Source organism: Salmo salar, chromosome 08, assembly GCF_965601325.2.
Source record: "Salmo salar chromosome 08, fSalSal1, whole genome shotgun sequence".
Lineage (NCBI taxonomy): Eukaryota > Metazoa > Chordata > Actinopteri > Salmoniformes > Salmonidae > Salmo > Salmo salar.
The window spans coordinates 38,536,406-38,564,000 of NC_138298.1; the positions used below are offsets into that span (position 1 = coordinate 38,536,406).

The window sequence follows — 27,595 nt, forward strand, 5'->3', positions numbered from 1 at the left end:
ACACTACCGACTAGGATCCAGTGAGAGAGGAGTGGCATCTATCACCGTTCATAGATGGTTCACCAGGAACCAAACGGACGCAAACGGGACAAAAAGGGGCGGGACTTACCTCAATTCATCCAATAAGAAACTATAATATTCGTTGCAAAATATTTACCGTTAAAACGTTTTGCTACGACATGGATTAATGAATACACCCCCAGGGTGAGAGAGCGAGAACACCGATGACTTTCTATGAACATGGCCGCTCAAGATGAACTCAGTAAGTTTCTAACTGCTTTTGCAGTGATTAAATGCATGTAAGACACGTCATGTATCGGTAACATGTATTATTGCATTTAGTACACAGTCATAACTTATTCTATCGAGCAAAACGCCTGTGATTATGAACTATAAACGTTGATTTGAGGTAGCTAGCTAGCTAACGCCTTCAGAAGGCCGTCTGCACAGTCATGGTCCAAGTGAAAGTGTTGCAGTTGTATTAAAGATCAACGTGATCTGATGACGACTGGAATAGTTTTACATTGGATCAGTCATTTCATTCCCATTTGTAACGATGTCATGTTAGATCTGTAACTACGATGAACTAAACGATTTATATGCGTTGTGCCAATTTGGCGTAACGAAGTGGCTAGCTTGCTGGTTAGCAGTGCTGCCAGGCGTCCGGGACAATATAAATTGTCTTGAAGATTAACCTTGTGTGTGTGAAGTTAGCTAATTAGCGCTAGTAGCTAGCTAATTCATTGCAAGCAATCTAGTTAGGTATCTCGGTGTAACAGGTTGCATACATGGAATGAAAGATGACACATTTTTCAGTGCAGTGAGTGTGTTGGCAAACACACCTCTCACAAGGTAACGTTAGCTAGCCATTTTCCCCTACCCACAGCAGCAGTTAGCTAGCCACGTTTAAGATGATTTAGGTAACTAACTAACCAGCCAAATCACCAGCTAGTTAGCTAGCGACTAATTTATGTCATGAATTCCTTGCCAACTAGTTGCCAGTCTGATGCAAGTAGAAAGCATATCCGCCCTGTCTGACATAGCTAATGTCTATGTCATGCAGGCTTTGTGATCTAGCTCAGAACAGCATGTAACAGCCTATCCACCCCAGTTATAACACATATAACACAATACAAGGTGCATTAGCTACTTTAACAGTCCCTTGTTGATACTTTAGGTCCTAATGTTGTAGCTACATTTGAAATGTTTACAGTTGAGTCATTTAGAAGAATCTCAGTCTTATTCAGAGTAAACTGAGCCACACGGGACCAGCTAAATGGACATTCACACTCTGTGTTTTCTGTACCTTAATTAGACAGCTGTGGCGTTACAGGTGAGTACAGAGGTAGAAGGCGTAGTTTGAAATGTGGACACAGGAAGTGAACCCCGGTCTCCGTCAGGGAGCGTTATATGTGCAGAGAGACCCGGGACCAGCTCGGCTAGACGAGAGGCTACATGTTCAACATTTAGTTGGCCGAATCTCCCAACCAAACCAGTTATCTAAGGCTGTCATGAGAGTTAGGGGATGCCTAATGTGATGATATCACACTAAGGACTGGTTTCCTGGACACAGATCAAGCCCAGTCCTGATTTAAGCCTAGTCCTGGACTTTAAGCATGTGTGACGTTGTGGGATTTGAACCCTGACGTCCCAAATAGTTCCCTACTCCCTATACAGTGCACTACTCTTGACCTGAACCTGGTGAAAGTAGTGCACTATAAAGGTAATAGGGTGCCATTTGGGACAGCCTAGTATCATCATTTCTAATTTTAAAATCCTCCCTTTCCTTTCTCCTCCTGTCTCCTCCTCCTCACCTAATTTCTCCTCCTGTCTCCTCCTCCTCACCTAATTTCTCCTCCTGTCTCCTCCTCCTCACCTAATTTCTCCTCCTGTCTCCTCCTCCTCACCTAATTTCTCCTCCTGTCTCCTCCTCCTCACCTAATTTCTCCTCCTGTCTCCTCCTCCTCACCTAATTTCTCCTCCTGTCTCCTCCTCCTCACCTAATTTCTCCTCCTGTCTCCTCCTCCTCACCTAATTTCTCCTCCTGTCTCCTCCTCCTCACCTAATTTCTCCTCCGTTCAATTCTCCAGATCAACTGGAGCGAGTTTTCTTGCGTTTGGGCCATGCAGAGACAGACGACCAACTCCAGGACATCATATCCAAGTTCCTGCCCCCGGTCCTCCTCAAACTGTCCAGCGTGCAGGAGGGAGTCAGGAAGAAAGTAAGAACACACTGATGTCTGTTTCTTCCGTCCTGCAGTACCAGTAGCCTGCACATAGCTGTGTCTCTGTTCTCCGGCACCTTCTCCAGGAAGTGTTCACTTGCACTTATTCTCGGCTGGATTTTACAATGGAGGAATTGGAAACTCCCTCCGGCCAATGCTTACATCAATCCTATGCTTTTAAATCCATGACGGGGTGTGTGGAAGACAAGTGCACACAGCTGCTCAATGTTATTGTATTGGGAAAGGCCCGTCCACAGCACTGTAGTAATATCAATCAGTGTGTCTGCTGCTGTAACTGTGTTCTCCATAGAACACACAGATTAGTTGTAGACCTGATGGTACACACTACTAGTACACTATACAGTAGCTTTATGCTAATCATAAACCATCTCTTCTAACAGTCAACTGGAATCCTAATCTATTCTCTACCAGGTGATGGAGCGACTGGTAACTTCTTATTAGAACTAACCGGTGCCCCCGCACATTGACTCTGTACCGGTACCCCCCTGTATACAGCCTCCACATTGACTCTGTACCGGTACCCCTGTATACAGCCTCCACATTGACTCTGTACCGGTACCCCTGTATATAGCCTCCACATTGACTCTGTACCGGTACCCCCTGTATATAGCCTCCACATTGACTCTGTACCGGTACCCCTGTATATAGCCTCCACATTGACTCTGTACCGGTACCCCTGTATATAGCCTCCACATTGACTCTGTACCGGTACCCCCTGTATATAGCCTCCACATTGACTCTGTACCGGTACCCCTATATATATAGCCTCCATATTGACTCTGTACCGGTACCCCCTGTATATAGCCTCCACATTGACTCTGTACCGGTACCCCCTGTATATAGCCTCCACATTGACTCTGTACCGGTACCCCCTGTATATAGCCTCCACATTGACTCTGTACCGGTACCCCCTGTATATAGCCTCCACATTGACTCTGTACCGGTACCCCCTGTATATAGCCTCCACATTGACTCTGTACCGGTACCCCCTGTATATAGCCTCCACATTGACTCTGTACCGGTACCCCCTGTATATAGCCTCCACATTGACTCTGTACCGGTACCCCCTGTATATAGCCTCCACATTGACTCTGTACCGGTACCCCTGTATATAGCCTCCACATTGACTCTGTACCGGTACCCCTGTATATAGCCTCCACATTGACTCTGTACCGGTACCCCTGTATATAGCCTCCACATTGACTCTGTACCGGTACCCCCTGTATATAGCCTCCACATTGACTCTGTACCGGTACCCCCTGTATATAGCCTCCACATTGACTCTGTACCGGTACCCCCTGTATATAGCCTCCACATTGACTCTGTACCGGTACCCCCTGTATATAGCCTCCACATTGACTCTGTACCGGTACCCCCTGTATATAGCCTCCACATTGACTCTGTACCGGTACCCCCTGTATATAGCCTCCACATTGACTCTGTACCGGTACCCCCTGTATATAGCCTCCACATTGACTCTGTACCGGTACCCCCTGTATATAGCCTCCACATTGACTCTGTACCGGTACCCCCTGTATATAGCCTCCACATTGACTCTGTACCGGTACCCCCTGTATATAGCCTCCACATTGACTCTGTACCGGTACCCCCTGTATATAGCCTCCACATTGACTCTGTACCGGTACCCCCTGTATATAGCCTCCACATTGACTCTGTACCGGTACCCCCTGTATATAGCCTCCACATTGACTCTGTACCGGTACCCCCTGTATATAGCCTCCACATTGACTCTGTACCGGTACCCCCTGTATATAGCCTCCACATTGACTCTGTACCGGTACCCCCTGTATATAGCCTCCACATTGACTCTGTACCGGTACCCCCTGTATATAGCCTCCACATTGACTCTGTACCGGTACCCCCTGTATATAGCCTCCACATTGACTCTGTACCGGTACCCCCTGTATATAGCCTCCACATTGACTCTGTACCGGTACCCCCTGTATATAGCCTCCACATTGACTCTGTACCGGTACCCCTGTATATAGCCTCCACATTGACTCTGTACCGGTACCCCTGTATATAGCCTCCACATTGACTCTGTACCGGTACCCCTGTATATAGCCTCCACATTGACTCTGTACCGGTACCCCCTGTATATAGCCTCCACATTGACTCTGTACCGGTACCCCCTGTATATAGCCTCCACATTGACTCTGTACCGGTACCCCCTGTATATAGCCTCCACATTGACTCTGTACCGGTACCCCCTGTATATAGCCTCCACATTGACTCTGTACCGGTACCCCTGTATATAGCCTCCACATTGACTCTGTACCGGTACCCCTGTATATAGTCTCCACATTGACTCTGTACCGCTACCCCAGTATATAGCCTCCACATTGACTCTGTACCGGTACCCCCTGTATATAGCCTCCACATTGATTCTGTACCGGTACCTCCTGTATATAGCCTCCACATTGACTCTGTACCGGTACCTCCTGTATATAGCCTCCACATTGACTCTGTACCGGTACCTCCTGTATATAGCCTCCACATTGATTCTGTACCGGTACCTCCTGTATATAGCCTCACTATTGTTATTTTACTGCTGCTCTTTAATTATTTGTTACTTTATTTCATTTTTTTTTCATACTGTTTTTTCTTAAATCCATTATTGGTTAAGGGCCTGTAAGTAAACATTTCACTGTAAGGTCTACACCTGTTGTATTCAGCACATGTGACTCATACCAGGTGGTGGAGCTCCTGGTCCACCTGAACGAGGGGATTAAGAACCTTATTATAACTCATTAATATCATAACCTCTTCATCTCCCTACCAGGTGATGGAGCTACTGGTAACTTATTATTATTATTATTATTATAACTAATCATAACCTCTAGTTCTCCCTACCAGGTGATGGAGCTCCTGGTAACTTATTATTATTATAACTAATCATAACCTCTTCATCTCCCTACCAGGTGATGGAGCTCCTGGTAACTTATTATTATTATAACTAATCATAACCTCTTCATCTCCCTACCAGGTGATGGAGCTCCTGGTAACTTATTATTATTATAACTAATCATAACCTCTTCATCTCCCTACCAGGTGATGGAGCTACTGGTAACTTATTATTATTATAACTAATCATAACCTCTTCATCTCCCTACCAGGTGATGGAGCTACTGGTAACTTATTATTATTATAACTAATCATAACCTCTTCATCTCCCTACCAGGTGATGGAGCTCCTGGTAACTTATTATTATTATTATAACTAATCATAACCTCTTCATCTCCCTACCAGGTGATGGAGCTCCTGGTAACTTATTATTATAACTAATCATAACCTCTTCATCTCCCTACCAGGTGATGGAGCTCCTGGTAACTTATTATTATTATAACTAATCATAACCTCTTCATCTCCCTACCAGGTGATGGAGCTCCTGGTAACTTATTATTATTATAACTAATCATAACCTCTTCATCTCCCTACCAGGTGATGGAGCTCCTGGTAACTTATTATTATTATAACTAATCATAACCTCTTCATCTCCCTACCAGGTGATGGAGCTCCTGGTAACTTATTATTATAACTAATCATAACCTCTTCATCTCCCTACCAGGTGATGGAGCTCCTGGTAACTTATTATTATTATAACTAATCATAACCTCTTCATCTCCCTACCAGGTGATGGAGCTCCTGGTAACTTATTATTATTATAACTAATCATAACCTCTTCATCTCCCTACCAGGTGATGGAGCTCCTGGTAACTTATTATTATTATAACTAATCATAACCTCTTCATCTCCCTACCAGGTGATGGAGCTACTGGTAACTTATTATTATTATAACTAATCATAACCTCTTCATCTCCCTACCAGGTGATGGAGCTCCTGGTAACTTATTATTATTATAACTAATCATAACCTCTTCATCTCCCTACCAGGTGATGGAGCTCCTGGTAACTTATTATTATTATAACTAATCATAACCTCTTCATCTCCCTACCAGGTGATGGAGCTCCTGGTCCACCTGAACAAGAGGATTAAGAGCAGACCTTTGATTCAGCTACCAGTAGAGACTCTCCTGGTTCAGTACCAGGACCCTGCAGCAGCATCCTTTGTTACGGTAATACTCTACATTCTACCTGGGGTGCGTTCGGCAGGACACAGAAGTTGTGGGAAGTTCAGATGGAAATATATGATGTAGAACAATTTTGATATGTAGAATGAGTAATCATGACGGCTCTATTGATGATATTTCTATGCCTGCTGAACGTGGCCTCAGTCTACTTCGACAGCCTGGTTCAACTAGATGGTAATAGACCAATCCCCCAGGGTCTGGTTTGTTGTAGGCTAATGTTCTAGGCTAATGTTGCCCCTACACACTGATCTTGAGTCAGTTTAGCATTTTCTCTACTAATGGTTGGGATTGGGGGAGGAGAAGCTGATCCTAGATCTGTACCTCGGGAGACTTCACCCCGGAGCTGGACAGCCTTCTGTCCTTGCTACTGCTTGCTCTTTGGGGAATAGAGGGCTGTTTGGGGTACTTCCTGTTATCTATGTAGGGAATAGAGGGCTGTTTGGGATACTTCCTGTTATCTATGTAGGGAATAGAGGGCTGTTTGGGATACTTCCTGTTATCTATGTAGGGAATAGAGGGCTGTTTGGGATACTTCCTGTTATTATCTATGTAGGGAATAGAGGGCTGTTTGGGGTACTTCCTGTTATCTATGTAGGGAATAGAGGGCTGTTTGGGATACTTCCTGTTATTATCTATGTAGGGAATAGAGGGCTGTTTGGGATACTTCCTGTTATTATCTATGTAGGGAATAGAGGGCTGTTTGGGATACTTCCTGTTATCTATGTAGGGAATAGAGGGCTGTTTGGGGTACTTCCTGTTATCTATGTAGGGAATAGAGGGCTGTTTGGGATACTTCCTGTTATTATCTATGTAGGGAATAGAGGGCTGTTTGGGATACTTCCTGTTATTATCTATGTAGGGAATAGAGGGCTGTTTGGGATACTTCCTGTTATTATCTATGTAGGGAATAGAGGGCTGTTTGGGGTACTTCCTGTTATTATCTATGTAGGGAATAGAGGGCTGTTTGGGATACTTCCTGTTATTATCTATGTAGGGAATAGAGGGCTGTTTGGGATACTTCCTGTTATTATCTATGTAGGGAATAGAGGGCTGTTTGGGATACTTCCTGTTATTATCTATGTAGGGAATAGAGGGCTGTTTGGGATACTTCCTGTTATTATCTATGTAGGGAATAGAGGGCTGTTTGGGATACTTCCTGTTATTATCTATGTAGGGAATAGAGGGCTGTTTGGGATACTTCCTGTTATTATCTATGTAGGGAATAGAGGGCTGTTTGGGATACTTCCTGTTATTATCTATGTAGGGAATAGAGGGCTGTTTGGGATACTTCCTGTTATTATCTATGTAGGGAATAGAGGGCTGTTTGGGGTACTTCCTGTTATTATCTATGTAGGGAATAGAGGGCTGTTTGGGATACTTCCTGTTATTATCTATGTAGGGAATAGAGGGCTGTTTGGGATACTTCCTGTTATTATCTATGTAGGGAATAGAGGGCTGTTTGGGATACTTCCTGTTATTATCTATGTAGGGAATAGAGGGCTGTTTGGGATACTTCCTGTTATTATCTATGTAGGGAATAGAGGGCTGTTTGGGGTACTTCCTGTTATTATCTATGTAGGGAATAGAGGGCTGTTTGGGATACTTCCTGTTATTATCTATGTAGGGAATAGAGGGCTGTTTGGGATACTTCCTGTTATTATCTATGTAGGGAATAGAGGGCTGTTTGGGATACTTCCTGTTATTATCTATGTAGGGAATAGAGGGCTGTTTGGGATACTTCCTGTTATTATCTATGTAGGGAATAGAGGGCTGTTTGGGATACTTCCTGTTATTATCTATGTAGGGAATAGAGGGCTGTTTGGGATACTTCCTGTTATTATCTATGTAGGGAATAGAGGGCTGTTTGGGATACTTCCTGTTATTATCTATGTAGGGAATAGAGGGCTGTTTGGGATACTTCCTGTTATTATCTATGTAGGGAATAGAGGGCTGTTTGGGATACTTCCTGTTATTATCTATGTAGGGAATAGAGGGCTGTTTGGGATACTTCCTGTTATTATCTATGTAGGGAATAGAGGGCTGTTTGGGATACTTCCTGTTATTATCTATGTAGGGAATAGAGGGCTGTTTGGGGTACTTCCTGTTATTATCTATGTAGGGAATAGAGGGCTGTTTGGGATACTTCCTGTTATTATCTATGTAGGGAATAGAGGGCTGTTTGGGATACTTCCTGTTATCTATGTAGGGAATAGAGGGCTGTTTGGGATACTTCCTGTTATTATCTATGTAGGGAATAGAGGGCTGTTTGGGATACTTCCTGTTATTATCTATGTAGGGAATAGAGGGCTGTTTGGGATACTTCCTGTTATTATCTATGTAGGGAATAGAGGGCTGTTTGGGATACTTCCTGTTATTATCTATGTAGGGAATAGAGGGCTGTTTGGGATACTTCCTGTTATTATCTATGTAGGGAATAGAGGGCTGTTTGGGATACTTCCTGTTATTATCTATGTAGGGAATAGAGGGCTGTTTGGGATACTTCCTGTTATTATCTATGTAGGGAATAGAGGGCTGTTTGGGATACTTCCTGTTATCTATGTAGGGAATAGAGGGCTGTTTGGGATACTTCCTGTTATTATCTATGTAGGGAATAGAGGGCTGTTTGGGATACTTCCTGTTATTATCTATGTAGGGAATAGAGGGCTGTTTGGGATACTTCCTGTTATTATCTATGTAGGGAATAGAGGGCTGTTTGGGATACTTCCTGTTATTATCTATGTAGGGAATAGAGGGCTGTTTGGGATACTTCCTGTTATTATCTATGTAGGGAATAGAGGGCTGTTTGGGATACTTCCTGTTATTATCTATGTAGGGAATAGAGGGCTGTTTGGGATACTTCCTGTTATTATCTATGTAGGGAATAGAGGGCTGTTTGGGATACTTCCTGTTATTATCTATGTAGGGAATAGAGGGCTGTTTGGGATACTTCCTGTTATTATCTATGTAGGGAATAGAGGGCTGTTTGGGGTACTTCCTGTTATTATCTATGTAGGGAATAGAGGGCTGTTTGGGATACTTCCTGTTATTATCTATGTAGGGAATAGAGGGCTGTTTGGGGTACTTCCTGTTATCTATGTAGGGAATAGAGGGCTGTTTGGGATACTTCCTGTTATCTATGTAGGGAATAGAGGGCTGTTTGGGATACTTCCTGTTATTATCTATGTAGGGAATAGAGGGCTGTTTGGGATACTTCCTGTTATTATCTATGTAGGGAATAGAGGGCTGTTTGGGATACTTCCTGTTATTATCTATGTAGGGAATAGAGGGCTGTTTGGGATACTTCCTGTTATTATCTATGTAGGGAATAGAGGGCTGTTTGGGATACTTCCTGTTATCTATGTAGGGAATAGAGGGCTGTTTGGGATACTTCCTGTTATTATCTATGTAGGGAATAGAGGGCTGTTTGGGATACTTCCTGTTATTATCTATGTAGGGAATAGAGGGCTGTTTGGGATACTTCCTGTTATTATCTATGTAGGGAATAGAGGGCTGTTTGGGGTACTTCCTGTTATTATCTATGTAGGGAATAGAGGGCTGTTTGGGATACTTCCTGTTATTATCTATGTAGGGAATAGAGGGCTGTTTGGGATACTTCCTGTTATTATCTATGTAGGGAATAGAGGGCTGTTTGGGATACTTCCTGTTATTATCTATGTAGGGAATAGAGGGCTGTTTGGGATACTTCCTGTTATTATCTATGTAGGGAATAGAGGGCTGTTTGGGGTACTTCCTGTTATTATCTATGTAGGGAATAGAGGGCTGTTTGGGGTACTTCCTGTTAAGGGCTGTTTGGGATACTTCCTGTTATTATCTATGTAGGGAATAGAGGGCTGTTTGGGATACTTCCTGTTATTATCTATGTAGGGAATAGAGGGCTGTTTGGGATACTTCCTGTTATTATCTATGTAGGGAATAGAGGGCTGTTTGGGATACTTCCTGTTATCTATGTAGGGAATAGAGGGCTGTTTGGGATACTTCCTGTTATTATCTATGTAGGGAATAGAGGGCTGTTTGGGATACTTCCTGTTATTATCTATGTAGGGAATAGAGGGCTGTTTGGGATACTTCCTGTTATTATCTATGTAGGGAATAGAGGGCTGTTTGGGATACTTCCTGTTATTATCTATGTAGGGAATAGAGGGCTGTTTGGGATACTTCCTGTTATTATCTATGTAGGGAATAGAGGGCTGTTTGGGATACTTCCTGTTATTATCTATGTAGGGAATAGAGGGCTGTTTGGGATACTTCCTGTTATTATCTATGTAGGGAATAGAGGGCTGTTTGGGATACTTCCTGTTATTATCTATGTAGGGAATAGAGGGCTGTTTGGGATACTTCCTGTTATTATCTATGTAGGGAATAGAGGGCTGTTTGGGATACTTCCTGTTATTATCTATGTAGGGAATAGAGGGCTGTTTGGGATACTTCCTGTTATTATCTATGTAGGGAATAGAGGGCTGTTTGGGATACTTCCTGTTATTATCTATGTAGGGAATAGAGGGCTGTTTGGGATACTTCCTGTTATTATCTATGTAGGGAATAGAGGGCTGTTTGGGATACTTCCTGTTATTATCTATGTAGGGAATAGAGGGCTGTTTGGGATACTTCCTGTTATTATCTATGTAGGGAATAGAGGGCTGTTTGGGGTATTCATCCTGTGATTTATCTTGTCAATATGTCATCTCTCAAACTGAGTAGGCCTATGCTCAAACTCTGTGTATATATATAATCTATGTCTCTGTTTACCATGTTCTTTACTCCCCTGACATTGTGAGATTTTTAATCCAGAACGGTGGATTCTCTCTGCAGAATTTCACTATCATTTACATCAAGATGGGTTACCCTCGACTGGAGGTGGGGAAACAGTGTGAGCTGGCACCAACCCTGCTGACTGCTATGGAGGGCAAGCCTGAACCCCAACAGGATAGGTAAGGAGAGACACACACACACACACACACACACACACACACACACACACACACACACACTGTATGTACACACACACACACACTGACTTCCTGTCCTCTCTCCCTCCAGCTTGATGCATCTTCTGATCCCATCCTTGTATCACATGAAGTACCCAAAGGACTCCTCCAACACTTCCAAGATGGCCTCCCCCTTCATCCTGATGGAGAAACCCAAAACGGTCCAGCTACTGCTGGAGTTCATGCTGGACGTACTGCTGATGCCCTACGGGTCAGTGGGGAGACTACGCTGCCTCTCCAAGGGCCATGGTCACTAGCAGTTCACTATATAGGGAATAGGGCCCTGGTCACTAGTAGTTCACTATATAGGGAATAGGGCTCTGGTCACTAGTAGTTCACTATATAGGGAATAGGGCTCTGGTCACTAGTAGTTCACTATATAGGGAATAGGGCTCTGGTCACTAGTAGTTCACTATATAGGGAATAGGGCTCTGGTCACTAGTAGTTCACTATATAGGGAATAGGGCTCTGGTCACTAGTAGTTCACTATATAGGGAATAGGGCTCTGGTCACTAGTAGTTCACTATATAGGGAATAGGGCCCTGGTCACTAGTAGTTCACTATATAGGGAATAGGGCCCTGGTCACTAGTAGTTCACTATATAGGGCTCTGGTCACTAGTAGTTCACTATATAGGGAATAGGGCTCTGGTTACTAGTAGTTCACTATATAGGGAATAGGGCTCTGGTCACTAGTAGTTCACTATATAGGGAATAGGGCTCTGGTCACTAGTAGTTCACTATATAGGGCTCTGGTCACTAGTAGTTCACTATATAGGGAATAGGGCTCTGGTCACTAGTAGTTCACTATATAGGGAATAGGGCCCTGGTCACTAGTAGTTCACTATATAGGGAATAGGGCTCTGGTCACTAGTAGTTCACTATATAGGGAATAGGGCTCTGGTCTAAAGTAGTTCACTATATAGGGAATAGGGCTCTGGTCACTAGTAGTTCACTATATAGGGAATAGGGCTCTGGTCACTAGTAGTTCACTATATAGGGAATAGGGCTCTGGTCTACTAGTAGTTCACTATATAGGGAATAGGGCTCTGGTCTAAAGTAGTTCACTATATAGGGAATAGGGCTCTGGTCACTAGTAGTTCACTATATAGGGAATAGGGCCCTGGTCACTAGTAGTTCACTATATAGGGAATAGGGCCCTGGTCACTAGTAGTTCACTATATAGGGAATAGGGCCCTGGTCACTAGTAGTTCACTATATAGGGAATAGGGCTCTGGTCACTAGTAGTTCACTATATAGGGAATAGGGCTCTGGTCTAAAGTAGTTCACTATATAGGGAATAGGGCTCTGGTCACTAGTAGTTCACTATATAGGGAATAGGGCCCTGGTCACTAGTAGTTCACTATATAGGGAATAGGGCTCTGGTCACTAGTAGTTCACTATATAGGGAATAGGGCTCTGGTCACTAGTAGTTCACTATATAGGGAATAGGGCTCTGGTCACTAGTAGTTCACTATATAGGGAATAGGGCCCTGGTCATTAGTAGTTCACTATATAGGGAATAGGGCTCTGGTTACTAGTAGTTCACTATATAGGGAATAGGGCTCTGGTCACTAGTAGTTCACTATATAGGGAATAGGGCTCTGGTCACTAGTAGTTCACTATATAGGGAATAGGGCTCTGGTCACTAGTAGTTCACTATATAGGGAATAGGGCTCTGGTCACTAGTAGTTCACTATATAGGGAATAGGGCTCTGGTCACTAGTAGTTCACTATATAGGAAATAGGGCTCTGGTCTACTAGTAGTTCACTATATAGGGAATAGGGCTCTGGTCTAAAGTAGTTCACTATATAGGGAATAGGGCTCTGGTCACTAGTAGTTCACTATATAGGGAATAGGGCTCTGGTCTACTAGTAGTTCACTATATAGGGAATAGGGCTCTGGTCTAAAGTAGTTCACTATATAGGGAATAGGGCTCTGGTCACTAGTAGTTCACTATATAGGGAATAGGGCTCTGGTCTAAAGTAGTGCACTATATAGGGAATAGGGCTCTGGTCTACTAGTAGTGCACTATATAGGGAATAGGGCTCTGGTCTAAAGTAGTGCACTATATAGGGAATAGGGCTCTGGTCACTAGTAGTTCACTATATAGGGAATAGGGCTCTGGTCTAAAGTAGTTCACTATATAGGGAATAGGGCTCTGGTCACTAGTAGTTCACTATATAGGGAATAGGGCTCTGGTCTACTAGTAGTTCACTATATAGGGAATAGGGCTCTGGTCACTAGTAGTTCACTATATAGGGAATAGGGCTCTGGTCTACTAGTAGTTCACTATATAGGGAATAGGGCTCTGGTCACTAGTAGTTCACTATATAGGGAATAGGGCTCTGGTCTACTAGTAGTTCACTATATAGGGAATAGGGCTCTGGTCACTAGTAGTTCACTATATAGGGAATAGGGCCCTGGTCACTAGTAGTTCACTATATAGGGAATAGGGCCCTGGTCACTAGTAGTTCACTATATAGGGAATAGGGCTCTGGTCACTAGTAGTTCACTATATAGGGAATAGGGCTCTGGTCACTAGTAGTTCACTATATAGGGAATAGGGCCCTGGTCACTAGTAGTTCACTATATAGGGAATAGGGCCCTGGTCACTAGTAGTTCACTATATAGGGAATAGGGCCCTGGTCACTAGTAGTTCACTATATAGGGAATAGGGCTCTGGTCACTAGTAGATCACTATATAGGGAATAGGGCTCTGGTCACTAGTAGTTCACTATATAGGGAATAGGGCTCTGGTCACTAGTAGTTCACTATATAGGGAATAGGGCTCTGGTCACTAGTAGTTCACTATATAGGGAATAGGGCTCTGGTCACTAGTAGTTCACTATATAGGGAATAGGGCTCTGGTCACTAGTAGTTCACTATATAGGGAATAGGGCTCTGGTCACTAGTAGTTCACTATATAGGGAATAGGGCTCTGGTCTACAAGTAGTTCACTATATAGGGAATAGGGCTCTGGTCACTAGTAGTTCACTATATAGGGAATAGGGCTCTGGTCTAAAGTAGTGCACTATATAGGGAATAGGGCTCTGGTCTAAAGTAGTGCACTATATAGGGAATAGGGCTCTGGTCACTAGTAGTTCACTATATAGGGAATAGGGCTCTGGTCTAAAGTAGTGCACTATATAGGGAATAGGGCTCTGGTCTAAAGTAGTGCACTATATAGGGAATAGGGCTCTGGTCTAAAGTAGTGCACTATATAGGGAATAGGGCTCTGGTCTAAAGTAGTGCACTATATAGGGAATAGGACTCTGGTCACTAGTAGTGCACTATATAGGGAATAGGGCTCTGGTCTAAAGTAGTGCACTATATAGGGAATAGTGCTCTGGTCACTAGTAGTTCACTATATAGGGAATAGGGCTCTGGTCACTAGTAGTTCACTATATAGGGAATAGGGCTCTGGTCACTAGTAGTTCACTATATAGGGAATAGGGCTCTGGTCACTAGTAGTTCACTATATAGGGAATAGGGCTCTGGTCTAAAGTAGTTCACTATATAGGGAATAGGGCTCTGGTCACTAGTAGTTCACTATATAGGGAATAGGGCTCTGGTCTAAAGTAGTTCACTATATAGGGAATAGGGCTCTGGTCACTAGTAGTTCACTATATAGGGAATAGGGCTCTGGTCTAAAGTAGTTCACTATTTTGGGAATAGGGCTCTGGTCTACTAGTAGTTCACTATATAGGGAATAGGGCTCTGGTCTAAAGTAGTTCACTATTTTGGGAATAGGGCTCTGGTCACTAGTAGTTCACTATATAGGGAATAGCGTGCCGTTTGGGCTGTAACCTATGGGGCTGGCCATTTTATTAAGTGTTCAGGTATGCTAGTATGTTATCGGTTATTGTTGAAATGGTCTAACATACTGTAAAACTTGCAAACAACATGCTCACTCAAGTAATTGTTTTTCCAAAGACTGCTTGAATGAATTATTAGAATCCCTAAACAATTTACCTTGTAGTTGACCTGCCCCTCCTCTCCTCTCCTCCCTCCCCCCTCCCTCTCTCTCCGCTGACCTCCAGGTTTGTCCTGAACGAACCTCCCACTCGCCCAGCTCCCTCGTCCCCTCAGGGTAGCTCTGGGGCAGCGGCGGCCGGACAGGGCCTCCCCCAGCCTCCTCCAGGGATGAGCGTCTACGCTGCCAAGAGGGTCATCGGAGAGGCCCAGTGGAGCCCAGAGCAGCTGGAACAGGTACTGACAACTGACCTCTGAACTTTGACCTTAGAGGAAGGTGTATCACACCTTCCTTGGGGCGGCAGGTAGCCTAGTGGTTAGAGCGTTGGGCCAGTTACCAAAAGGTTGCTAGATTGAATCCCCAAGCTGACAAGGTAAAAATCTGTTGTTCTGCCCCTGAACAAGGCAGTTAACCCACTGTTCCTAGGCTGTCATTGTAAATAAGAATGAGTTGTTAACTGATTTGCCTAGTTAAATAATAAAATGAGAAGGTGGTTGTTGTACTGGGTTGTAAGGTGATGATTACATGTCTCTCCCAGTGTAAGCTCGGCATAGTGAAGTTCATCGAGGCAGAGCAGGTACCAGAGGTGGAGACGGTCATACACCTGGTGGTTGCCTCTAGCGACACAAGACACGGCGTTGCCACGGCCGCAGACCTGGAGCTCAAGAGCAAGCAGAGGTGGGTATCTATGGGACTATTCTACTATTATGGGATGGTGCACCTCATTAGTCCATTTACAACATGCTACAGGATTTGGTTCTGGGTTCTGAGATGAGTTGATTTGTGATATGATGTCATGTGTTGTTGGGTTTATTTTGCAGTATTATCGACTGGAACAACCCCCTGATCGTCAACAAGATGTACAAGGTCTACCTGGGAGACATCCCCCTCAAAACTAAGGTGTGGAAAGATTCACCTCCAACCTTCTGAACTCAATTGATCCCCCCCAATTTGAATGAGTTGAAATGGCTTCCTGACAGGAAGTGGCATTGATGAACGGGAGGCTGAGATCTGTCCAGCGTGGTCGCTACATCATCCTGATTGGTTGTATGTGTGAACAATATCACACGTGCTGTGTCAAACTGTTGGCTGACTAATGTTCTGTGACGGTATGTGATAGGGGGCCAGTCTGAAGAGAGAGCTGAAACATGAGCCGGTCAGCACCAGAGTCAAGATGAAGATCCTACCACATCTCTTACGCTCACGCCTCGCCGCTGAGTGCTTCCCTGCTAACATACAGGTACCGCTGTGATGTTCTGATACATCAACAGTCCTGGAAATGTGTCTTTCAATGTCCTACCACTGTCTTTCCCTCAAGGAAACCTTCATCACTTATCTATTTCCTGTTTCTCTTCTACTCGTTCTCTCTATTCTCCTCCTCCTCCCCAGGTGGTGTACGACGGTCTGTTTGGAGCCAACACCAACAACAAGCTGCTCTCTCTTACGCTTCAGTTTGTTCACCACATCTGTCAGGTGTAAGTACTGGTCCCAAGTCAGTTTCATCCAACCCTTACATATAGGAAGAGTCACTAAGAGCTGGTCCTAGATCAATTTGTCCACCAGTGCCCCAACACATCTGTCAGGTATAAGTACTGGTCCCAAGTCAGTTTCATCCAACCCTTCCTTATAGAGACAGTTACAGTACTAAGGCTTTGTTTACACAGGCAGCCCAATTCTGATCTTTTGCCCAATCATTGAAAAATATCATTTATTGGGCTGCCTGTTTAAACACAGCCTAAGAGCTGGCCCTAGATCAGTTAGAACAGTGGTCACCAACCTTTTCTGAGTCAAGATCACTTTCTGAGTCTAAATGTAAGCAGAGATCTACCACTTATTTTTTATTACCATGACTTATAGAATGTAAGCCTTAACATTAACCAATTAAAAACAGTAATGTAGCAATGAGGTTTGTGCAGTAAGCTACAGGCCCAATACAGTATCATTGCATACTGGCTTTGCTTGAATTTAACTGCCAATGCATTGTTGTTCGGGACATTTACAAAAAATTATATTTCAACATTTTGATGTAGGCTATGATCACACCGGTAATAGATCCATTGTTGTATTACTTGTGAGGCACAGCTGAGTGAGCATACATTTAAATAATTATCTTTTTATTTTACTGGGCTGATGGTGCCTGCATCTAATGGTCAGTCTCAGCAGAGGGAGAGAGCAGCAGACTGAGGGTCAGTCTCAGCAGAGGGAGGGAGGGAGAGAGCAGCAGACTGAGGGTCAGTCTCAGCAGAGGGAGGGAGCAGCAGACTGAGGGTCAGTCTCAGCAGAGGGAGGGAGCAGCAGACTGAGGGTCAGTCTCAGCAGAGGGAGGGAGCAGCAGACTGAGGGTCAGTCTCAGCAGAGGGAGGGAGCAGCAGACTGAGGGTCAGTCTCAGCAGAGGGAGGGAGCAGCAGACTGAGGGTCAGTCTCAGCAGAGGGAGGGAGCAGCAGACTGAGGGTCAGTCTCAGCAGAGGGAGGGAGAGAGCAGCAGACTGAGGGTCAGTCTCAGCAGAGGGACGGAGGGAGCAGCAGACTGAGGGTCAGTCTCAGCAGAGGGAGGGAGCAGCAGACTGAGGGTTCGTCTCAGCAGAGGGAGAGAGCAGCAGACTGATGGTCAGTCTCAGCAGAGGGAGGGAGGGAGCAGCAGACTGATGGTCAGTCTCAGCAGAGGGAGGGAGAGAGCAGCAGACTGATGGTCAGTCTCAGCAGAGGGAGAGAGCAGCAGACTGAGGGTCAGTCTCAGCAGAGGGAGGGAGCAGCAGACTGAGGGTCAGTCTCAGCAGAGGGAGGGAGAGAGCAGCAGACTGAGGGTCAGTCTCAGCAGAGGGAGGGAGGGAGGGAGCAGCAGACTGAGGGTCAGTCTCAGCAGAGGGAGGGAGGGAGCAGCAGACTGAGGGTCAGTCTCAGCAGAGGGAGGGAGGGAGGGAGCAGCAGACTGAGGGTCAGTCTCAGCAGAGGGAGGGAGGGAGAGAGCAGCGGACTGAGGGTCAGTCTCAGCAGAGGGAGGGAGAGAGCAGCGGACTGAGGGTCCGTCTCAGCAGGAGGGAGAGAGCAGCGGACTGATGGTCAGTCTCAGCAGAGGGAGGGAGCAGCAGACTGAGGGTCAGTCTCAGCAGAGGGAGAGAGCAGCAGACTGAGGGTCCGTCTCAGCAGAGGGAGGGAGAGAGCAGCAGACTGAGGGTCAGTCTCAGCAGAGGGAGGGAGAGAGCAGCAGACTGAGGGTCAGTCTCAGCAGAGGGAGGGAGGGAGCAGCAGACTGAGGGTCCGTCTCAGCAGAGGGAGGGAGAGAGCAGCAGACTGAGGGTCAGTCTCAGCAGAGGGAGGGAGCAGCAGACTGAGGGTCAGTCTCAGCAGAGGGAGAGAGCAGCAGACTGATGGTCAGTCTCAGCAGAGGGAGAGAGCAGCAGACTGAGGGTCTGTCTCAGCAGAGGGAGGGAGAGAGCAGCAGACTGAGGGTCAGTCTCAGCAGAGGGAGGGAGCAGCAGACTGATGGTCAGTCTCTCAGCATCCCTCCGCTCTCCCTTTCCTCCACTGACACTGACCAAAAAGGGACACATGAAATGGAAACAGTTTGTACCTTCAGACACATGAAATGGAAACAGTTTGTACCTTCAGACACATGAAATGGAAACAGTTTGTACATTCAGACACATGAAATGGAAACAGTTTGTACATTCAGACACATGAAATGGAAACAGTTTGTACCTTCAGACACATGAAATGGAAACAGTTTGTACCTTCAGACACATGAAATGGAAACAGTTTGTACCTTCAGACACATGAAATGGAAACAGTTTGTACATTCAGACACATGAAATGGAAACAGTTTGTACCTTCAGACACATGAAATGGAAACAGTTTGTACCTTCAGACACATGAAATGGAAACAGTTTGTACCTTCAGACACATGAAATGGAAACAGTTTGTACCTTCAGACACATGAAATGGAAACAGTTTGTACATTCAGACACATGAAATGGAAACAGTTTGTCTACCCGGCTCGCAGGGCAGCTGAATTGTCTGCACCTCCCACCAACAGCCTGATACTAATAAAACAATAATAATAGAAACACAAGGCTTTATCTTTGGATTTTTACAGAAATGTTTGGCGATCGACTAGAAATGCCTTGGAGGTCGATTGCGATCGACCGGTTGGTGACCACTGGGTTAGAAGGAAATGCTTCAATAACAAACAAAAATGAATTGAAGGGGTCCTCAAAGGAGTGTCTGTGTGCATGCTTTTTGTTCCAGCCCAACACTAACCCACACTAAATTCACTCCTGACATGTCTTAACATGTTGTGATGTGTGTCTCCTCTCTGACAGATGTCCTGACACCAACAAGCCACTGGGTCTGATGCTGCTGAATGGCCTCACCAAGCTCATCAATGAGTACAAAGAGGTAAAACCATCAATCAATGTGTTTTAATCTCCTTTCATCAACTACACAGTGTAGCTATTCTCCTTTTCAATGGTTGATGCTTTGCGTGCTCCTGGTATAGAGCATGATGGGATATGTTGTGTCTGGTTTGATTGGCAGGATCCTAAGTTGCTGTGTATGGCCTACTCTGCTGTGGGGAAACTGTCCAGGTATTTACAGTCAAATCTGTCTATTTAAAATGCGCTATGCCGAAATCGCTCCGCCATTTTCTGTATGCTAAAATTCTAATAATTTGCCTAATATCGGTTTATGTGACAAAACAATCAAGTGTAGTGTAGAGAATCATTGTACCATCTGAAACGCTGTGAAATATCTTCTCCATAACCAAACATATTGTATTTTCAGCTGTTCTGAAGCTGCTGTACAAAACCGAAAGCAAAAAAAATAAAATCTTAAGAACGAGAAGCATAGAAATAGTGCACATAGAATAGATCTACCACTTGTTCTCATGGCTTTCAATGATAAACACATATCTGTTACACACGTTTCTATGTGAATTTGGTCAGATTGCCCCCCAAAAAAGCTACACATTGGAGCTTTAACAACGATAGTCTGTGTCTTGATGATTATGATGAGTTGATGTGATAGTGAGGGGATGTTCTCTCTCTTAGCCGGATGCCCCAACTCTTCACCAAAGACATTGCTCTGGTCCAGCAGTTCTTTGAGGCCATGTGCAAGGTAGGTATTCCTGCATCAAGACAATGCTATTTGAATACACTGTTTACCTACTATATATATATATATATATATATATATATATATTACACAAGACACAAAGGCCTCCAAAACATAAGTCAAGGTTTATGGCAGCGACTTTTTCATATATTCTAACCGTCCTCCTGCCCTGTCTGACCTTGTCTGTGTACAGGAGGAGCCTGATGTCCGTCTAGCCATCCAGGAGGCTCTGTCTATGATGGTGGGAGCCTACGCTAACCTACAGGGGGCGCTGCTGAACCTGATGGAAGCTCTGGTGGCAGCTTACATGGGCAAGGTAACACTAGATATGGTTACTCAGCCAGATGGAAGCTCTGGTTTCTCCTACGACGCGTTAACCTACAGGGGGCCGTACTCAACCAGATGGAAGCTCTGGTTTCTCCTACGACGCGTTAACCTACAGGGGGCCGTACTCAGCCAGAGGGAAGCCCTGGTTTCTCCTACGACGCGTTAACCTACCGGGGGCCGTACTCAACCAGATGGAAGCTCTGGTTTCTCCTACGACGCGTTAACCTACAGGGGGCCGTACTCAACCAGATGGAAGCTCTGGTTTCTCCTACGACGCGTTAACCTACAGGGGGCCGTACTCAACCAGATGGAAGCTCTGGTTTCTCCTACGACGCGTTAACCTACAGGGGGCCGTACTCAACCAGATGGAAGCTCTGGTTTCTCCTACGACGCGTTAACCTACAGGGGGCCGTACTCAACCAGATGGAAGCTCTGGTTTCTCCTACGACGCGTTAACCTACAGGGGGCCGTACTCAGCCAGATGGAAGCTCTGGTTTCTCCTACGACGCGTTAACCTACAGGGGGCCGTACTCAGCCAGATGGAAGCTCTGGTTTCTCCTACGACGCGTTAACCTACAGGGGGCCGTACTCAGCCAGATGGAAGCTCTGGTTTCTACTACGACGCGTTAACCTACAGGGGGCCGTACTCAGCCAGATGGAAGCTCTGGTTTCTCCTACGACGCGTTAACCTACAGGGGGCCGTACTCAGCCAGATGGAAGCTCTGGTTTCTACTACGACGCGTTAACCTACAGGGGGCGTACTCAGCCAGATGGAAGCTCTGGTTTCTACTACGACGCGTTAACCTACAGGGGGCCGTACTCAACCAGATGGAAGCTCTGGTTTCTCCTACGACGCGTTAACCTACAGGGGGCCGTACTCAACCAGATGGAAGCTCTGGTTTCTCCTACGACGCGTTAACCTACAGGGGGCCGTACTCAGCCAGATGGAAGCTCTGGTTTCTACTACGACGCGTTAACCTACAGGGGGCCGTACTCAACCAGATGGAAGCTCTGGTTTCTCCTACGACGCGTTAACCTACAGGGGGCCGTACTCAACCAGATGGAAGCTCTGGTTTCTCCTACGACGCGTTAACCTACAGGGGGCCGTACTCAACCAGAGGGAAGCCCTGGTTTCTCCTACGACGCGTTAACCTACAGGGGGCCGTACTCAGCCAGATGGAAGCTCTGGTTTCTCCTACGACGCGTTAACCTACAGGGGGCCGTACTCAGCCAGATGGAAGCTCTGGTTTCTCCTACGACGCGTTAACCTACAGGGGGCCGTACTCAGCCAGATGGAAGCTCTGGTTTCTCCTACGACGCGTTAACCTACAGGGGGCCGTACTCAACCAGATGGAAGCTCTGGTTTCTCCTACGACGCGTTAACCTACAGGGGGCCGTACTCAACCAGATGGAAGCTCTGGTTTCTCCTACGACGCGTTAACCTACAGGGGGCCGTACTCAGCCAGATGGAAGCTCTGGTTTCTCCTACGACGCGTTAACCTACAGGGGGCCGTACTCAGCCAGATGGAAGCTCTGGTTTCTCCTACGACGCGTTAACCTCTTGGGGCTAGGTGGGACGCTAGCGTGCCACCCGTGGTGCACTCCATCAACAGCAGGTGCATTTCAAGAGCGGCAAATTTGAATCCAAATAAATGTCAAAATTCAAATTTTTCAAAAATACAACTATGTTACACCATTTGAAAGATAAACATCTCCTTAATCTAACCACGTTTTACGATTTCAAAAAGGTTTTACGGCGAAAGCATAAATTTAGAGTATGTTAGGACAGTACATTTACAAGAGTTGTGTGTAATGTTTTGTCAAGTCAAAGACAGGGTCACCAAAACCATAAAACCAGCTAAAATGATGCACTAACCTTTTACAATCTCCATCAGATGACACTCCTAGGACATTATGTTAGACAATGCATGCATTTTTAGTTCTATCAAGTTCATATTTATATACAAAAACAGCGTTTTACTATGGCATTGATGTTGAGGAAATCGTTTCCCTCCAATAACCGGCAGTCAAGTCAGCGTCAGAAATTAAATAATTAAAATTAGAAAACATTGGTAAAATATTATATTGTCATTTAAAGAATTATAGATTTACATCTCTTGAACGCAATCAACTTGCCAGATTTAAAAATAACCTTACTGGGAAATCACACTTTGCAATAATCTGAGCACTGCGCCCAGAAAAATACGCGTTGCGATACAGACTAGACGTCATGTTGGGGAGATCTAAAATCGAAAATACTATGTAAATAATCCATTACCTTTGATTCTCTTCATCAGATGTCACTTCCAGGTATCACAGGTCCATAACGAATGTAGTTTTGTTCAAAAAAGCTCATCATTTATGTCCAAAAATCTCCGTCTCGTTAGCACATGATGTAAGCCAGCCGGACTTCTCGTCATGAACGAGGGGAAAAAATATATTTCCGTTCGTTCAAACATGTCAAACGTTGTATAGCATAAATCATTAGGGCCTTTTTTAACCAGAACATGAATAATATTCAAGGTGGACGAATGCATACTCTTTTATAACGTATTGGAACGAGGGTACCCAACATGAACTAGCGCGCCAGGTGTCTAATGGGACATCACCGTTCCATGGCTCTTGTTCGGTCAGATCTCCCTCCAGAAGACTCAAAACACTTTGTAAAGGCTGGTGACATCTAGTGGAAGCAATAGGAAGTGCCAAAATATTCCTAAACCCCTGTGTTTTTCAATGGGATAGGTTTAAAGTCAATACAACACATCAGGTATCCACTTCCTGTCAGAAAATGTCTCAGGGTTTTGCCTGCCAAATGAGTTCTGTTATACTCACAGACACCATTCAAACAGTTTTGGAAACTTTAGAGTGTTTTCTATCCATATATAATAAGTATATGCATATTCTAGTTACTGGGTAGGATTAGTAACCAGATTAAATCGGGTACATTTTTTTTATCCAGACGTGCAAATGCTGCCCCCTAGACCCAACAGGTTAACCTACAGGGGGCCGTACTCAGCCAGATGGAAGCTCTGGTTGATCTTTATTGATGTGAATACTTGAACAGATTTCCTGAAGTAAACCCTGCTGCTGAGTCATGTCTTGTTCTGCCCATGGTCTTCTTCCTTTGGGGGTCCATCTGTTTCTGACCCCTGTCCTATGATCTCTATGATTTGTATATGAAATATTACTACTTCTAGCTAGGATTTCTACTATGAAGTTTGGTGTAGGGAAACGTGTGATTTAATTCACCTGGAATAGATGGCGTATGTTTCAATCATAATATTGTGTCGTCATTGTAGGGAATACTTTTGTCAAAGTATTCCGGAATATCACTGTGTCTGAATATAGTGTCGCTGTAGAGTCTAGATTGTTTAAATTGGAGTATTGCTTTCTGATTGGTCAGTCAAAGTTCTGAAATATTGTGTTCTTCTGTGTTGTGATTGGTCAGCCTGAGGTGCAGGTGCGTCAGGTGGCAATGAAGTACGCCAGCACGGTATTCGCTCCTGATCACGTGCCCTCCAGATACTTGCTCCTATTGGCTGCCGGGGACCCGTAAGTGTCAACACTAGACACACACACACTGACATAACACATTGCGTATAAAACATATAGGAAGTCTCAGCACTACACACCACCCACCTTTACAGGTGTAATACTGACTGACTTTACAGTGACTATATCCCCTCCACCTTTACAGGGATAATTCTGACTGACTTTACAGTGAATATATCCCCTCCACCTTTACAGGGATAATACTGACTGCCTTTACAGTGACTATATCCCCTCCACCTTTACAGGTATAATACTGACTGCTTTTACAGTGACTATATCCCCTCCACCTTTACAGGGATAATAATGACTGACTTTACAGTGAATATATCCCCTCCACCTTTACAGGGATAATACTGACTGACTTTACAGTAAATATATCCCCCTCCACCTTTACAGGGGTAATACTCACACAATGGTAGGATAGCTCCTATGAGATTTGTCAATGTGTTATTGAATCTTGTATAACTTTTAATACGATTTGTATTTGTTTTTTGGGTCGTTTGTGCTTTGTTGTGGGACAGAGGAGGTGTGGTGTTATGTAGTACTAGTATAAAGTATCTCTATGTTGTGTTTATTATAGGAGAGAAGAGGTGTGGTGTTATGTAGTACTAGTATAAAGTATCTCTATGTTGTGTTTATTATAGGAGAGAAGAGGTGTGGTGTTATGTAGTACTAGTATAAAGTATCTCTATGTTGTGTTTATTATAGGAGAGAAGAGGTGTGGTGTTATGTAGTACTAGTATAAAGTATCTCTATGTTGTGTTTATTATAGGAGAGAAGAGGTGTGGTGTTATGTAGTACTAGTATAAAGTATCTCTATGTTGTGTTTATTATAGGAGAGAAGAGGTGTGGTGTTATGTAGTACTAGTATAAAGTATCTCTATGTTGTGTTTATTATAGGAGAGAAGAGGTGTGGTGTTATGTAGTACTAGTATAAAGTATCTCTATGTTGTGTTTATTATAGGAGAGAAGAGGTGTGGTGTTATGTAGTACTAGTATAAAGTATCTCTATGTTGTGTTTATTATAGGAGAGAAGAGGTGTGGTGTTATGTAGTACTAGTATAAAGTATCTCTATGTTGTGTTTATTATAGGAGAGAAGAGGTGTGGTGTTATGTAGTACTAGTATAAAGTATCTCTATGTTGTGTTTATTATAGGAGAGAAGAGGTGTGGTGTTATGTAGTACTAGTATAAAGTATCTCTATGTTGTGTTTATTATAGGAGAGAAGAGGTGTGGTGTTATGTAGTACTAGTATAAAGTATCTCTATGTTGTGTTTATTATAGGAGAGAAGAGGTGTGGTGTTATGTAGTACTAGTATAAAGTATCTCTATGTTGTGTTTATTATAGGAGAGAAGAGGTGTGGTGTTATGTAGTACTAGTATAAAGTATCTCTATGTTGTGTTTATTATAGGAGAGAAGAGGTGTGGTGTTATGTAGTACTAGTATAAAGTATCTCTATGTTGTGTTTATTATAGGAGAGAAGAGGTGTGGTGTTATGTAGTACTAGTATAAAGTATCTCTATGTTGTGTTTATTATAGGAGAGAAGAGGTGTGGTGTTATGTAGTACTAGTATAAAGTATCTCTATGTTGTGTTTATTATAGGAGAGAAGAGGTGTGGTGTTATGTAGTACTAGTATAAAGTATCTCTATGTTGTGTTTATTATAGGAGAGAAGAGGTGTGGTGTTATGTAGTACTAGTATAAAGTATCTCTATGTTGTGTTTATTATAGGAGAGAAGAGGTGTGGTGTTATGTAGTACTAGTATAAAGTATCTCTATGTTGTGTTTATTATAGGAGAGAAGAGGTGTGGTGTTATGTAGTACTAGTATAAAGTATCTCTATGTTGTGTTTATTATAGGAGAGAAGAGGTGTGGTGTTATGTAGTACTAGTATAAAGTATCTCTATGTTGTGTTTATTATAGGAGAGAAGAGGTGTGGTGTTATGTAGTACTAGTATAAAGTATCTCTATGTTGTGTTTATTATAGGAGAGAAGAGGTGTGGTGTTATGTAGTACTAGTATAAAGTATCTCTATGTTGTGTTTATTATAGGAGAGAAGAGGTGTGGTGTTATGTAGTACTAGTATAAAGTATCTCTATGTTGTGTTTATTATAGGAGAGAAGAGGTGTGGTGTTATGTAGTACTAGTATAAAGTATCTCTATGTTGTGTTTATTATAGGAGAGAAGAGGTGTGGTGTTATGTAGTACTAGTATAAAGTATCTCTATGTTGTGTTTATTATAGGAGAGAAGAGGTGTGGTGTTATGTAGTACTAGTATAAAGTATCTCTATGTTGTGTTTATTATAGGAGAGAAGAGGTGTGGTGTTATGTAGTACTAGTATAAAGTATCTCTATGTTGTGTTTATTATAGGAGAGAAGAGGTGTGGTGTTATGTAGTACTAGTATAAAGTATCTCTATGTTGTGTTTATTATAGGAGAGAAGAGGTGTGGTGTTATGTAGTACTAGTATAAAGTATCTCTATGTTGTGTTTATTATAGGAGAGAAGAGGTGTGGTGTTATGTAGTACTAGTATAAAGTATCTCTATGTTGTGTTTATTATAGGAGAGAAGAGGTGTGGTGTTATGTAGTACTAGTATAAAGTATCTCTATGTTGTGTTTATTATAGGAGAGAAGAGGTGTGGTGTTATGTAGTACTAGTATAAAGTATCTCTATGTTGTGTTTATTATAGGAGAGAAGAGGTGTGGTGTTATGTAGTACTAGTATAAAGTATCTCTATGTTGTGTTTATTATAGGAGAGAAGAGGTGTGGTGTTATGTAGTACTAGTATAAAGTATCTCTATGTTGTGTTTATTATAGGAGAGAAGAGGTGTGGTGTTATGTAGTACTAGTATAAAGTATCTCTATGTTGTGTTTATTATAGGAGAGAAGAGGTGTGGTGTTATGTAGTACTAGTATAAAGTATCTCTATGTTGTGTTTATTATAGGAGAGAAGAGGTGTGGTGTTATGTAGTACTAGTATAAAGTATCTCTATGTTGTGTTTATTATAGGAGAGAAGAGGTGTGGTGTTATGTAGTACTAGTATAAAGTATCTCTATGTTGTGTTTATTATAGGAGAGAAGAGGTGTGGTGTTATGTAGTACTAGTATAAAGTATCTCTATGTTGTGTTTATTATAGGAGAGAAGAGGTGTGGTGTTATGTAGTACTAGTATAAAGTATCTCTATGTTGTGTTTATTATAGGAGAGAAGAGGTGTGGTGTTATGTAGTACTAGTATAAAGTATCTCTATGTTGTGTTTATTATAG

The 27,595-nt window shown here is 43.6% G+C and overlaps 1 protein-coding gene across 2 annotated transcripts in view; it reads left to right on the plus strand.

Moving 5' to 3' along the window:
• The first annotated feature begins 108 nt into the window (after positions 1 to 108).
• The window catches only part of ecpas (Ecm29 proteasome adaptor and scaffold), a 54,592-nt gene continuing 27,105 nt past the window's right edge, over positions 109 to 27,595 (plus strand). For both annotated transcript variants that reach the window (XM_082978652.1, XM_082978653.1), the window contains exons 1-15: positions 109 to 262; positions 2,091 to 2,221; positions 6,225 to 6,341; positions 11,187 to 11,305; positions 11,415 to 11,573; positions 15,405 to 15,573; positions 15,876 to 16,015; positions 16,159 to 16,237; positions 16,458 to 16,577; positions 16,727 to 16,812; positions 19,659 to 19,734; positions 19,873 to 19,922; positions 20,385 to 20,451; positions 20,642 to 20,764; positions 24,224 to 24,327. In XM_082978652.1, coding sequence (XP_082834778.1) covers positions 235 to 262; positions 2,091 to 2,221; positions 6,225 to 6,341; positions 11,187 to 11,305; positions 11,415 to 11,573; positions 15,405 to 15,573; positions 15,876 to 16,015; positions 16,159 to 16,237; positions 16,458 to 16,577; positions 16,727 to 16,812; positions 19,659 to 19,734; positions 19,873 to 19,922; positions 20,385 to 20,451; positions 20,642 to 20,764; positions 24,224 to 24,327 — 1,568 coding nt within the window. In that variant the 5' untranslated portion in view covers positions 109 to 234. The remainder of the gene's footprint in view (positions 263 to 2,090; positions 2,222 to 6,224; positions 6,342 to 11,186; positions 11,306 to 11,414; positions 11,574 to 15,404; positions 15,574 to 15,875; positions 16,016 to 16,158; positions 16,238 to 16,457; positions 16,578 to 16,726; positions 16,813 to 19,658; positions 19,735 to 19,872; positions 19,923 to 20,384; positions 20,452 to 20,641; positions 20,765 to 24,223; positions 24,328 to 27,595) is intronic.